The 13,349-nt window shown below is 41.3% G+C and overlaps 1 protein-coding gene across 4 annotated transcripts in view; it reads right to left on the reverse strand.

The window, feature by feature from the left end:
* Positions 1-13,349, reverse strand: part of LOC5520192 (protein CLEC16A) — a 24,016-nt gene continuing 10,667 nt past the window's right edge. For 2 of the 4 annotated variants that reach the window (XM_048719961.1, XM_048719960.1), the window contains exons 12-26: positions 12,644-12,703; positions 12,045-12,179; positions 11,227-11,273; positions 10,961-10,998; positions 10,470-10,570; positions 8,983-9,029; positions 8,105-8,174; positions 7,665-7,789; positions 6,063-6,107; positions 5,936-5,986; positions 5,242-5,370; positions 4,825-4,945; positions 4,530-4,572; positions 3,580-3,685; positions 1-1,488 (exon numbers count right to left, since the gene is read on the reverse strand). In XM_048719961.1, the coding sequence (XP_048575918.1) occupies positions 532-1,488; positions 3,580-3,685; positions 4,530-4,572; positions 4,825-4,945; positions 5,242-5,370; positions 5,936-5,986; positions 6,063-6,107; positions 7,665-7,789; positions 8,105-8,174; positions 8,983-9,029; positions 10,470-10,570; positions 10,961-10,998; positions 11,227-11,273; positions 12,045-12,179; positions 12,644-12,703 (2,075 nt within the window). In that variant the 3' untranslated portion in view covers positions 1-531. The remainder of the gene's footprint in view (positions 1,489-3,579; positions 3,686-4,529; positions 4,573-4,824; positions 4,946-5,241; positions 5,371-5,935; positions 5,987-6,062; positions 6,108-7,664; positions 7,790-8,104; positions 8,175-8,982; positions 9,030-10,469; positions 10,571-10,960; positions 10,999-11,226; positions 11,274-12,044; positions 12,180-12,643; positions 12,704-13,349) is intronic. The other 2 variants (XM_048719963.1, XM_048719962.1) reach the window with 1 other exon arrangement.

Genomic DNA, 13,349 nt, shown 5'->3' on the forward strand with positions numbered 1-13,349 from the left:
CATGTACAAACTCTAACATTTTATTCTTATATTCTATATATCTTCATTATGACTATACCGTACAGTTAAAACCCGTGTATAGCGACCTCAAATCAGAACATTATGAAAGCCTTTCCCATGGAAAAAAATATCAACATTTAACTCAATGATTGTACGACTTGTCGTCTAGCTGCACAGGTTCTTGTATAAACGGTGCTTTTTAGGAATACCGGGTACTCTTCTCATAAGTTTTGCATTACTCATGGTCTAATGCAATTCTCTCCTTACTTTTTTGTGTTTTTTTTTTCACTTTTTATTGGGGCACTTGAATCCTTTATTTATAAAAAAAATAGCAATCCTACGTGCTCTATTTTGCTTGAATTATAACCTTTTAGTCTAAATTATTTTTATAGGTAAGATTCGTATACGCGGGTTTTTACTGTATTCTAAAAGATTTGAATCAATGCCAATACGATAGGGTTGCTTTTTCATTCTGAATTTCACTGTATTTTCATTATATAGATTATTCAATATAATCTTCGTTTGACCATCTTATTTGGTCGACCTGCGCTTTGAGTTCGTTTTTTTGCGTCGATTTGTCTTCTTCTTGCCCCCATTATTTTTACTAGATTTCCTGGCTTTGTCTGTCTGTTTTGGCTGATGGTCTAGAGTCTGCCATTCTTGGGTGAACATTAGGGCGGGATCTGACATGCACTTGCATGAAACCTCAAAGCCCCCATACTCATCATCAGGATTCATCGAGAACTCGTGCCGACCCCCACGGGGGGTGGCTGGGGCAGACTGTGATTGGTACTTATTCTTGGCGGCACGAACAGCCCCGCAGATGTTCTCTAAACTATCGGATCTACTGCTCGGCTCGGAAGAAGAGTAATCACTAATCGATACTTGGTCGCGAAAGCGGTCTAAAACAGGGTGCGACTGAGATTTCTCGGATAGGGACTCGGACCGAGGGACCATTTCCAGTGCATCCTCTGCCTGCTCGATAGATATAGCCCTGGTCCTTGAGTCCAAATCACGATCTTGCGATTCGGGAGGCGATTGTTCCAGAACATTGGCTAATGCCTGAGCCTGCGATGTGGATCGACCCTTACTAGGAGTTCCACTTTGTGCAAGCGCACTAGCCTCGTAACGGTGCCCCGAATCAGAGGAGCTGGATGAGTCATGAGACGGCGATGCCACATAAGGGATGCTAGAGCCCATGTTTATGTAGGCCGGTGGTGTGATAGTGTAGTAGTGTGAGGGAGGTGTGGCCATTGCTGGTAGCTCCAGCAGTTGTGCGATGTTGTGAAGTTTATCTTGCTTGAGCATTGTGCGTCGGCGCTGGAGTCTCTGGCGCGCAGACATGCAGCGAATGTAGTCGTCAAACACAAACTTGGCGGATAAGATGGGACGGGCATGGACCTTTGTCAGACTGCGGACGGCGAAGGGTTGATGAATGGTAATAAAGAGAGATCGACTGTCCTCCTTGTCAGGCGCAGTCTCCACGTCCTAAGACAAAGCCATAACAATGCTAAGATATCAAAACAGAAGTTAAAGGGGTTATGATAAGAGTTTTCTGTAGGCTACGCTTCGCACTAATAATAACGGCTTGTCATAGATTAAAGGGGATAATGTTAATGTTAAGACAATTCTAAACGGATGACCTTAATGACCTTTTTGTCGCCGGTTCATATATAGAAAGTGTCATGTGCAAACACCCTTATAGTGTACTTACACCTTTTGCAGTTCAATAACGGGAAAGGGACATTATTTACAAAGTTACATCGATAACGTGTATTGTACCTTCATCAATATCGCACAAAACATCATTAAGCGTGACTCGACTTTAAAAAAACAATGATTGAATATTCGTGAACAGCCATTAGCATCAACGGAGAAACAACTACCCAATTTGACATCCAATTCGATTGAAACGAACATTCTTTTGCGTGCAATTAAAATTCAATTGCATGTTTGGACAATCAGTAGCGTTTAATGACAATCAGTTATACCAAATGGAAAAATTATTTATTGCTATTACATAAACAACGACATTCAACAAGCCTTTTCAGACAATCATGTTCATCAAAGTGACATTCATGAATGTGGTTTGACAATCATTTGTTCGATTCAAATAGACATTAAAAGAAAAATTATCTAAGTTTTAGTATTATTTTCGATTTTTGAAGTGACATTTATACCCGAATTTGATCTCTATTAACACAGCGAGGTATATGTTTGCATAAAACAAAACCATTGTCCACATTCGGCTCCCGTGACTGTTCCTATTTTACGTTGGTTCCTATGTTACGTTGGAATGCCTCCGATGTTGAAAAATGGGCAGTAGGACGGTAACTTTTTTTTAGCTCCGTGTTTGGGCTAGAGGGTTCTGGTACGCTGGTGCACCGTCGTAAATGAAAATGACGTTTTCGCTGGGGCCAAGATTCAGTCGTGTTTGTGAAGTTGCTGAATCCTTGTGCATTTATTCCCCCATGATAGAAGAGTGGAAGATAAGACCTTAAAGGGTGAAATAGATAAAGTACCGGAACCGTGATATTTCTTCCTTTTTGAACACAGACTTTGCGGTACGCTTTCTCACCTCTTCTAGCTCTTCCCAGTGTTCGAGGGGAAAATGGTTTCTTGGCGGCATGTTTGTTTGTCCTGATTTATGTTAAAAATAGTATATAGTACTATAACTTTTCTCAATTTTAGGAGCCCCACTGTTTAAAGAAAAGAGAAAAATAGTATTTCTAATGAAATTTTTATTTTTTCTTGTTGTTTGTTTAAATCGGATAAATGGTTTACAAACCACATTGATGAATGTCACATTGATAAACATGATTGTCCGAAAAGGCTTGTTGATTGTCTTTGTTAATGTTAATATCACTAATTTATTTTCTATTTTTTATAACTGATTGACAACAAACGCTACTGATTGTCTAAACGTGTAATTGAATTTTCGATTGTATGCAAAAGAATGTTTATTCCATTCGAATGAATGCAAGCCTCCCTCGCAGTTGTTTTTAGGAGGGGGGGGGGGGGGGGGCGACGCCTGCCTAAAAACGCCTGCGAGGCAGGCTAAATGGATGCCCAATTGGGCTATTGATTGTCCGCTGATGATTTTAAATGTTCGCGCATATTCAATCATTGTTATTGAAAGTCGAGTCACGCTAAGGATGTTTCTTGCGATGTTGATGAACGTACAATGCACAGTAATTGAACAGCAGGTTTACTTTGGTGGTATACTAAATGGGCACTGGTGGTATGACTAGAGAGACTACCGGCAGGTGTACTTTGGTGGTATACTAAATGGGCACTGGTGGTATGACTAGAGAGACTACCGGCAAGCTGTAGAAAAACTAGGTGGTGTGCGTGGGCCTGGGCGTGGTAGAGTCAGGTTAATAAATCAACACAAGGTTGATATGGTATGCTGTAAGCCCAAGTGGGAAGGGATAACGCTCGAAACTTCAGAAGAACTACTCTGTTTACACAATGACGTAACGCGTAACATTTCATCCTTGTGTTGGTATAATTTATATTTCCCGTCGAATTGAACTGACTGGAACGTTTGATTAAACTAAGTCTGCATTTGACTGTTACCTGTAGCCGTGCCACGAACTTTACGACGCCCCACCCCAGCTTTGTAGTGTCAGGTTCCACGAGGATAAACTGAGCTTCGTCTATCACCAGGAATCGCCGCATACGCCTGCAATAGTACACATTAGATACGTCTCCACTTTGTCTAGTCCCCTCCACAGTTTCGCAGGGACTAGGTCACACAACGTCCCCCCCCCCCCCAGAAACTTGTGACCCAGGAACACATTGTCTGAAAGCATGTACATTACATACATGTCTATTTTTGGCGAATAGCACGATGGGTCACGTGGTACGGGCCTCGTCTCTCAAGCAAGAGGAACCTGGGGCAGGTCAAATTGGGAGTAGCAAACATTGGATAATATTTTTACTCTAGGGTCCGTAGAAATGGATTGACTAAAGGGTATAGGTGGGCCTCTCTCTTACAGAGCGTGGGTCCACCGCTATTTAGTCAAATATATAATTTGCAAACTCCAAAGCGCGAGAAAGAGTGAACTATTGTAAAACTTCTCGATTGAATTTAGTGAACAGAGTTTTGAGATGAAGATCATATTATTGTAATCAAAAATTGGACGAAAAAATAACAAAGATGTATAAGCTGACTCCTTGAGAAAAGTGGAAATGAAAGATTCTAGAAACAAAATGCACTGCGAGTAAATACAGTAAAACTTTGTTTTAAGATAGTTATTGCGAGATTTCTTCGTATAATTTGTTTTCCAAACTTTATTGAAAACAATAACAGGCAGGTACCCAGATTTGCAAAGGGGGGAGGGGGTGCGCAGTCATAGGTATATGGAAAAGGCATTTGACGATCCTTCAACAAGAGATGACCCCTCTGTGTACGCGCCTGAATAACAAAGTTGTGACTGCCTATGGCGCGGGAATAAAAATGATGGAAGTAAATGTTTGCCATATACTACTGGAAAAGTGAACTTCTAAAAAGATGAACAACTTACTTATCCTCCGTTTTCACAGTGCACGAGATCAAGTCACTGTTATCTGTGAAAAAAACAAAAGTGTCACGCGAAGTCGATAATCTAAACAACTTGTTGCAAGGATAAAAATCTGAGTGACATTTTTCTTTCTTCTCCCCTTAGAGCTATCGCGTTCTTTTCTCTCAGAACGATATTTCGAAGCCATTGGTTAGAAAACGTATATAGGTTATATTGTAACCCTGTGTATTAAAAGGAAAATGTATTGTGTTGTTCTGCATTGTATTGATCTCGTGGAGTGGGCAAAAGTTAAACTTACTGAGATCAAGGACGTCTTCGAGATGCACTGAATATTCAACCTTGGACAGCGGTAGCCGTGTCTCTTGTCTGCCCATCAGAGCGAGGCAAAGCTCACGCATCATCAGGAACACTCGGATGGCCTGGGAACAAGGGAAAAACGAACCACTCAGTCAACACCAGCGTATAAGAACCTACTTTTTCAAATTAGCCTAAACAGGTTTTTATGCGGGTACTTACTATATCACAAGGAATTCGAATTGATTACCATATCAGAAATATTGGCAAATGCACACATTACGAGTTGGGAAATCTGAAATCATCAGTGGCAAAAAAAAAGACCGGATATGCTATCGACCAGATAGATAGTAATACCCCTAAAAAAAGAACAGAGTGCAGGCTTATAATACAAATAGGCTAAGCTTGGTCTCAGACTTACTCGTCTAGTGTGTTCCACTTCACCGCACGGCAGGCGCTTGGAGAACTCTATGCCGGTCAGCGGTGTTCCCGTGATGGGTAGAAGGAGTGTTGCGTCCATCATAAGATGTTCCACATTTAATGGCTTACTCTAAATGGACACAAAGCACTTTGTATTTCTATAGTAATTTATAGCTATTCTGCATTCACTGGTATGAGGTACGACAAAGCACTTTGTAGCTCTAATAATGTATGTGTGCCGCATTCACTGGCCATTCTCTGGGACTCAGGACATTGGGAGATCGGGGACACAGGGAGCACGCGAGAAAGAATCAGCAGGATTCTTTCTCACACGCTTCCTGTGTCCCCGATCTCCGCGATGCCCTGGGTCCGCGAGGATGTTTACTGGCTTACTTTAGAGGGAGACAAAGCCTTTCAGAACTCCATAATAATATAAAGGTATTGTACATTTACTGAAGACAAGACGGACTTTATAGCTACACACTTGTTTCTAGCACCTGTTTCTAGGTGTTTTGCATTCACTAGTTTATTCAAAATGGGGAAAAGGACTTTGCATCTCTATAATAATATACAGGTTTTCAAGGCCACCGGTTTACTTTAAGGGGTTATTTTTAAATGTTTTTGTTGTTGTAAAAGAAGGGGAGCTCACCAGAGATCCAAGTAAAAGCTACACTTAAAAAAAAAATCCCACAAACCTTCATTTGTCTAAATTCATCTTCAAACATATCCAGAAACATCTCATCCTCCTACAATATGCAACAGTATCATGTTACCATGGCAATGTCTTGTAACCATAAGAACTCTGATGGTTGACTTGCTTACCTTGTAGAAATGTCTGAGTTGCAATGTACTGGCTTCCCGGACATTCTGTTCAAATGAGAAACACGCCAAATTAGAGAAAGGTAAAAATGGAATGTTTTTTTTTTTTCTGAAATTCTAGCTTCGCGGCGAGAACAATTAAGCTTGGAGCCTCTGATACCCAGGGTAACGCCCCCTTAGCCTCAAATTGCCATCGTTTTATGCCCCTTGAGCTTTGCTTGTTGGCCATAATAGGGTGACAAAGCTATACGGCCCATAAGTTCCAAAAAGGCCCACAAACTCGTTTGATAATAGCTATGTATATCCAGGAGGCATGGGTTTAATGCCAGTAAATCTTTTAGCATTTAATCTACGTTTGATTAAGTTATTGCCAATTGATAGTCCATGTTCCTACCAAAAACAAAAATCCAAGATAAAGTGAAAAACAGCTAAGATGCATTAGGAGGAACAAAGGAATTTGCCTTGAATTTTACAAATACATTGATACATATACTTTTCGTAGTTTGTTCTGGAGAAGTGTCAGTGATAGAGCACCAGTGTTTCACATGTCAGGTCCGAGGACTTTTTTGTAGAATAGATTAGAGGATTTTAGAGCAAGAAACAGAGAACACTGGATAAAAAAAGCAAATTGGGATGTAAAAACACTTTTGGATGACAGATATTGTTCACCAATACCTGGTAGAAGAATGTAGCCTGATACTATCTCAGTTACACATGTTGAGTTTGAGTGGGTTTAGTTAGCTAATGGAAACGGATGCTTTGTGTGGCTGAGGTGCTGTGACTTGTGGTGCTGTGGAAACGGATGCTTTGTGTGGCTGTGGTGCTGTGACTTGTGGTGCTGTGGAAACGGATGCTTTGTGTGGATGTGGTGCTGTGACTTGTGGTGCTGTGGAAACGGATGCTTTGTGTGGCTGTGGTGCTTTGACTTGTGGTGCTGTGGAAACGGATGCTTTGTGTGGCTGTGGTGCTGTGACTTGTGGTGCTGTGGAAACGGATGCTTTGTGTGGCTGTGGTGCTGTGACTTGTGGTGCTGTGGAAACGGATGCTTTGTGTGGCTGTGGTGCTGTGACTTGTGGTGCTGTGGAAACGGATGCTTTGTGTGGCTGTGGTGCTGTGACTTGTGGTGCTGTGGAAACGGATGCTTTGTGTGGATGTGGTGCTGTGACTTGTGGTGCTGTGGAAACGGATGCTTTGTGTGGCTGTGGTGCTGTGACTTGTGGTGCTGTGGAAACGGATGCTTTGTGTGGCTGTGGTGCTGTGACTTGTGGTGCTGTGGAAACGGATGCTTTGTGTGGCTGTGGTGCTGTGACTTGTGGTGCTGTGGAAACGGATGCTTTGTGTGGCTGTGGTGCTGTGACTTGTGGTGCTGTGGAAACGGATGCTTTGTGTGGCTGTGGTGCTGTGACTTGTGGTGCTGTGGAAACGGATGCTTTGTGTGGATGTGGTGCTGTGACTTGTGGTGCTGTGGAAACGGATGCTTTGTGTGGCTGTGGTGCTGTGACTTGTGGTGCTGTGGAAACGGATGCTTTGTGTGGCTGTGGTGCTGTGACTTGTGGTGCTGTGGAAACGGATGCTTTGTGTGGCTGTTCAGTAGTGTAAGTCTACCTCGATAAGTGCCAAGTGATTATCCAATAGATATGACGTCACTTTGCCGTCATTCTCCTTGTGCTGGACCAGTTGTTTGAGGAGAATAATCGCCATCTCGACAGTCACGGTCCGCACTCGGCTGCCTGGGGATGAGAGAAGAAATAACTCAGTCAGCCTTGACACACATGAGGCCGCTTCTGGGACTCCTTGTACTTTATTTAGGGCTCAGTCAGCATTGACGCACATGAGGCCGCTTCTGGGACTCCTTGTACTTAATTTACGGGAGCATTGGTGGGGAAGTTGGCAGAGGTCGCTCTGTAGTGCCTGTGCCTCACACCACTGGGGTCTGGGTACGATTCCCGCTCCCGACGTGAGTCAGAGCAACAACAGAGCAACGCTCTGCCCGCTACACTGCCAAGGCTTATGTGGTAAAGATATGAACATCAGAAAACTCTTACCATTCCTACATCCCTGATCTAAAACTCTGATAATATCATCAACCAAGGGCTCGTTATAAGCAACTTTTTCCTGTAGAGAAAAGTGATAATGAATAAATACATTGTTAAAGAGTCGGCCGTCTGCCACCATTTTGTCATCATGGCAAAGAACTTAAGTAAGTGTGAGAAAGTATCCATTACCATCGGCTGATTTTCTAGCCTGATAGCCGGCTCTCATTCGTGGTTATTCGGAAATATTTTGTTTTTGAATATTGGGAATTCTGTTGGGCACGAAGAAATTTCTTCACACCCTCGCCCCAGCACAACCTGGCCTTCACGCGCCACAGAATTCCCAATATTCGAAAGCAAAATATTTCCGAATAAGTCTGAATGAGAGCCGGCTAGCAAGCTACTAATTTTAGTAAGTTGTTGTGATACATTTTTAATTGGACTCGGTAAATAAAGCATAAGGTTTTGATTTAGGTGGTAACTTTGGGAGTTCTTTCAGGGCTTTAGCTATTCCATAGAACAAAGCATTAGCTATTCCATAGAACAGCTATTCCATAGAACAAAGCATTAGCTATTCCACAGAACAAAGCATTGGCTATTCCACAGAACAAAGCATTAGCTATTGCATAGAACAAAGCATTAGCTATTCCACAGAACAAAGCATTAGCTATTCCACAGAACAAAGCATTAGCTATTCCACAGAACAAAGCATTAGCTATTCCACAGAACAAAGCATTAGCTATTCCACAGAACAAAGCATTAGCTATTGCACAGAACAAAGCATTAGCTATTTCATACAACAAACCTCCAAGCTTAACGCACATAGACAATCAGTGACAACCTTTGACTCTAAACTGTGTAAAATCATTGATAGGCCGGTTGCTATGTACCTGTATAGAAGAAATTCCCGCAGAGTGAAGCAAGCGCTTGTCCACTCCTGGTAAAGAGGAGAAATAAAAAATGACAAGACCACAGTGGACAAAGACAGAAGGATAAGACCACAGTGGACAAAGACAGGATGACAAGACCACAGTGGACAAAGACAGGATGACAAGACCACAGTGGACAAAGACAGGATAAGACCACAGTGGACAAAGACAGAAGGATAAGACCACAGTGGACAAAGACAGAAGGATAAGACCACAGTGGACAAAGACAGAAGGATAAGACCACAGTGGACAAAGACAGAATGACAAGACCACAATGGACAAAGACAGGATGACAAGACCACAGTGGACAAAGACAGAAGGATAAGACCACAGTGGACAAAGACAGAAGGATAAGACCACAGTGGACAAAGACAGAAGGATAAGACCACAGAGGACAAAGACAGAAGGATAAGACCACAGTGGACAAAGACAGGATGACAAGACCACAGTGGACAAAGACAGGATGACAAGACCACAGTGGACAAAGACAGAAGGATAAGACCACAGTGGACAAAGACAGAAGGATAAGACCACAGTGGACAAAGACAGAAGCATAAGACCACAGAGGACAAAGACAGAAGGATAAGACCACAGTGGACAAAGACAGGATGACAAGACCACAGTGGACAAAGACAGGATGACAAGACCACAGTGGACAAAGACAGAAGGATAAGACCACAGTGGACAAAGACAGAAGGATAAGACCACAGTGGACAAAGACAGGATGACAAGACCACAGAGGACAAAGACAGAAGGATAAGACCACAGTGGACAAAGACAGGATGACAAGACCACAGTGGACAAAGACAGGATGATAAGACCACAGTGGACAAAGACAGGATGACAAGACCACAGTGGACAAAGACAGAAGGATAAGACCACAGTGGACAAAGACAGAAGGATAAGACCACAGTGGACAAAGACAGAAGGATAAGACCACAGTGGACAAAGACAGAAGGATAAGACCACAGTGGACAAAGACAGGATGACAAGACCACAGTGGACAAAGACAGAAGGATAAGACCACAGTGGACAAAGACAGAAGGATAAGACCACAGTGGACAAAGACAGAAGGATAAGACCACAATGGACAAAGACAGAAGGATAAGACCACAGTGGACAAAGACAGAAGGATAAGACCACAGTGGACAAAGACAGGATGACAAGACCACAGTGGACAAAGACAGAAGGATAAGACCACAGTGGACAAAGACAGGAGGACAAGACCACAGTGGACAAAGACAGGATGACAAGACCACAGTGGACAAAGACAGAAGGACAAGACCACAGTGGACAAAGACAGAAGGATAAGACCACAGTGTGGCAAATGATAGGCTTTTAATGGAATTTTTAGGTAATCAAAAAAAGAACAATATGATTTCTACATCAAACATAAAAAATAGGAGCCTTGGGGGTTAGAGAAAACTCTATTATTTTGCTAAACCCACCTCTATTATTGATAGCTGCATGCACAACACAGAGAGCAAACAGAGCTTCACCGTCGTTGTTGGAGCACTCCAAGCTATTCCTCAAGGCCTCGAAAAATAACCTGAGTATCAACAAGAATTTGTTATTAACAAAACTATTTTTGATAATTTTATAAATACTGGCAATGCAGTACAGAACAACAAATATATTCCTTACCAGAAGAGGATTACTGAAAGAGATTAATGAGAAAAGAGCAAGCCCCCTTATTGCAAACCTACCCACCCTATCATAGCCTCTAGATCAGAGGGGTACAGTACATACAGTACCTGTCAGTACAGTACCTGTCAGAGTCAGTCAACACTTCAAACCCCCACCTCCCCCCCAAAAAAAAAAAAAAACGGGTCCCCTATTATACCCTGCCCTTAGCCACGCCCCTGAATCTTTACCACCACCACACCCACCCCTATCCTATCGTAAGTTGTCCCCCTAGGGAGGGGGGTACTGTACACACCTGTCAGGGTTAAAGTCAGCACATCGTCTCACAAAGCTCTGCAAAATAAAATAAATATTTGAATAGAACAGATAACTAAAAATAGACACATTCAGGAGCATACCAAGGTATTTTAGGGGGGTTCAAATCTCCCTCTCTTATCTCCTTGTAAATTTAAGCTTGACAATAATTGAGTTGGAATAGCTGTGGTGTTCACTATACAAGTGAGATGAGAATAATTCAGAAAGAAAATAAAAACAAAGAAATAGAAAACAAATAAAACACACCTTTACTTGCATGCCAATGGGGAATCTTCCACTGTCTTCACTCTGCTCTGAAGGACAAATATTAACCAAAAGTCACCACAAGGAACAATGTGAACTTATATTCATAAGGAATGCTAAAAGTATTTCTAATAAGAAAATATATAAAAAATATGAGCTCATAAAGCAGTAAAAAATGCTGTGCTGATGTGAGATTTATCTAAGTTTATTAAAAAAATGCCAGTTAGAATGCGATTGTACACTGTCTAGGATTATGTTATATATATAAATATATATTTGGAAATGTATATAATAATTTATTGTTTGTGATTTCATTTATTCTGAATTTTCTGTTTAGAGTGTGGACAACAATAACAATCAATCAGAATATGACTGAACACAGTGAATAAAATAAATTAGTCAATCTAAGGGCACGTTTTGTTTACTAGTGATTCCGGAATGAGAATGATTAGAATAGAAAAAGTGTGCATTCCCATTCTGGAATGGAATGAAGGCCATTCCACCCATTCTGCTACCTGTAGCAGAATGACTTGAATGCCATTATGAACATTCTCTACCAACCCATTCCCATTCCAGAATGATAGGAAAAAACACGCCCTAAGTAACAAAAGAATATAACAATACAAAATAAAATAAAATGAGCTTATCCACAGATAAAATAAACAATAATCAATTAGTTTAGAGCATGCAGTTGTTAGAGCTTTTGGTGATGAGGTTAGCACAAACATTACTTCTACTACAGACCACCACACCAAGAATGACATGAAAGGTGAGAGGTGAGAAAATGTTGTTTAACTAAGGTATAATATCAAGGTGCTGACCCCTCCAATTTGGTTTCTCATCAGTTGTGAGGTGCTTGGTGGCCTCTCCCGCTGTGGTAACCGCACCCAGTGAATCTACTTCATGAGCGCCTAAGGGAGTGTCTGTCAGGGGGACTGTTACACCATTTAGCTTTGCTGGGACATGAAAACAAAACTATCTCACCCACAAGGAATTTGTCATATAAGAAAACTGCAGTTTTGATTTCTTGAATATATCCAATGAGCATCTTACTTAATATCCAGTCTTTGCATAGGTTTTTCACTGGTGAACACTTGGGGTTGTTTTTGGGTGTGAATACCTAGGTCTTTTGGGGTTAACACTTAAGGGTTTTGTTTGGTGTTATAAACCAATTCTCTTAATTGGATTTTGAAGGTAACTTTTGCATTATGCTATGAGCTGTTACATCTTTAGCTTACAATACTAAGTATACTAAAAGATATAAAAAAGTCATGATACAGAGCACCAAATTGAGAGAATTTAATTAATATTAACCATCTAACAATCATTTTATATCCCTACCTGTCTAAAGTCAGTCAAAAGCAAAAGATTTAGGCAAATTTGCAGGCTGTTTGAATTAGGATCAATGTGCATGTCTTACTTGCTCCAGTGGATTTCTCCTCAAAGTCTTTCCCATCATACCTCAACTTGCGCTTGTTATCTGTCAAATATATACCTACTCAGTTGTACAACACCTCTAGAACACATAGCAACATTAGGGCCTAAGACATAGTGTACACTGGCCACATAGCAACATTAGGACCCAAGACATAGTGTACACTGGCCACATAGCAACATAAGGACCTAAAACATAGTGTACACTGGCCACATAGCAACATTAGGACCTAAAACATAGTGTACACTGGCCACATAGCAACATTAGGACCTAAACAGGGCTTCTGAAATTACGCGGAAAAAACTCAAAATTATGCGGGATTCTTGGCTAAATTACGCGCTAAATTATGCGGAGAATCAATCATTATGCGCTAAATTACATGGGATTTTGCAATGCATTTTTCTTTAAAAATCAAAATTTTGCAGGATTCTTTACTGAATTATGCGCTAAATTACACAGAATCTCAACTGTTATGCCCAAAATACATTTTATACCGAAGGAAAGCACGAAATAACTTGAAAAGGGTAATTGTTTGTTTGTAATTGTAGGTGGCTCCTAGCCACCAGCCCATTAAAAAAGGCATTTTATTATTAGTCCTAGGCCTTCACAGTTTAGCAAAGAACGCCTAGTCATTTTATTTGTTTTCGAAATTCAGTTCGAAATATCACACTCTTACAAAGAATCTCTCTCT

This window comes from Nematostella vectensis, chromosome 12 (assembly GCF_932526225.1).
Source record: "Nematostella vectensis chromosome 12, jaNemVect1.1, whole genome shotgun sequence".
Lineage (NCBI taxonomy): Eukaryota > Metazoa > Cnidaria > Anthozoa > Actiniaria > Edwardsiidae > Nematostella > Nematostella vectensis.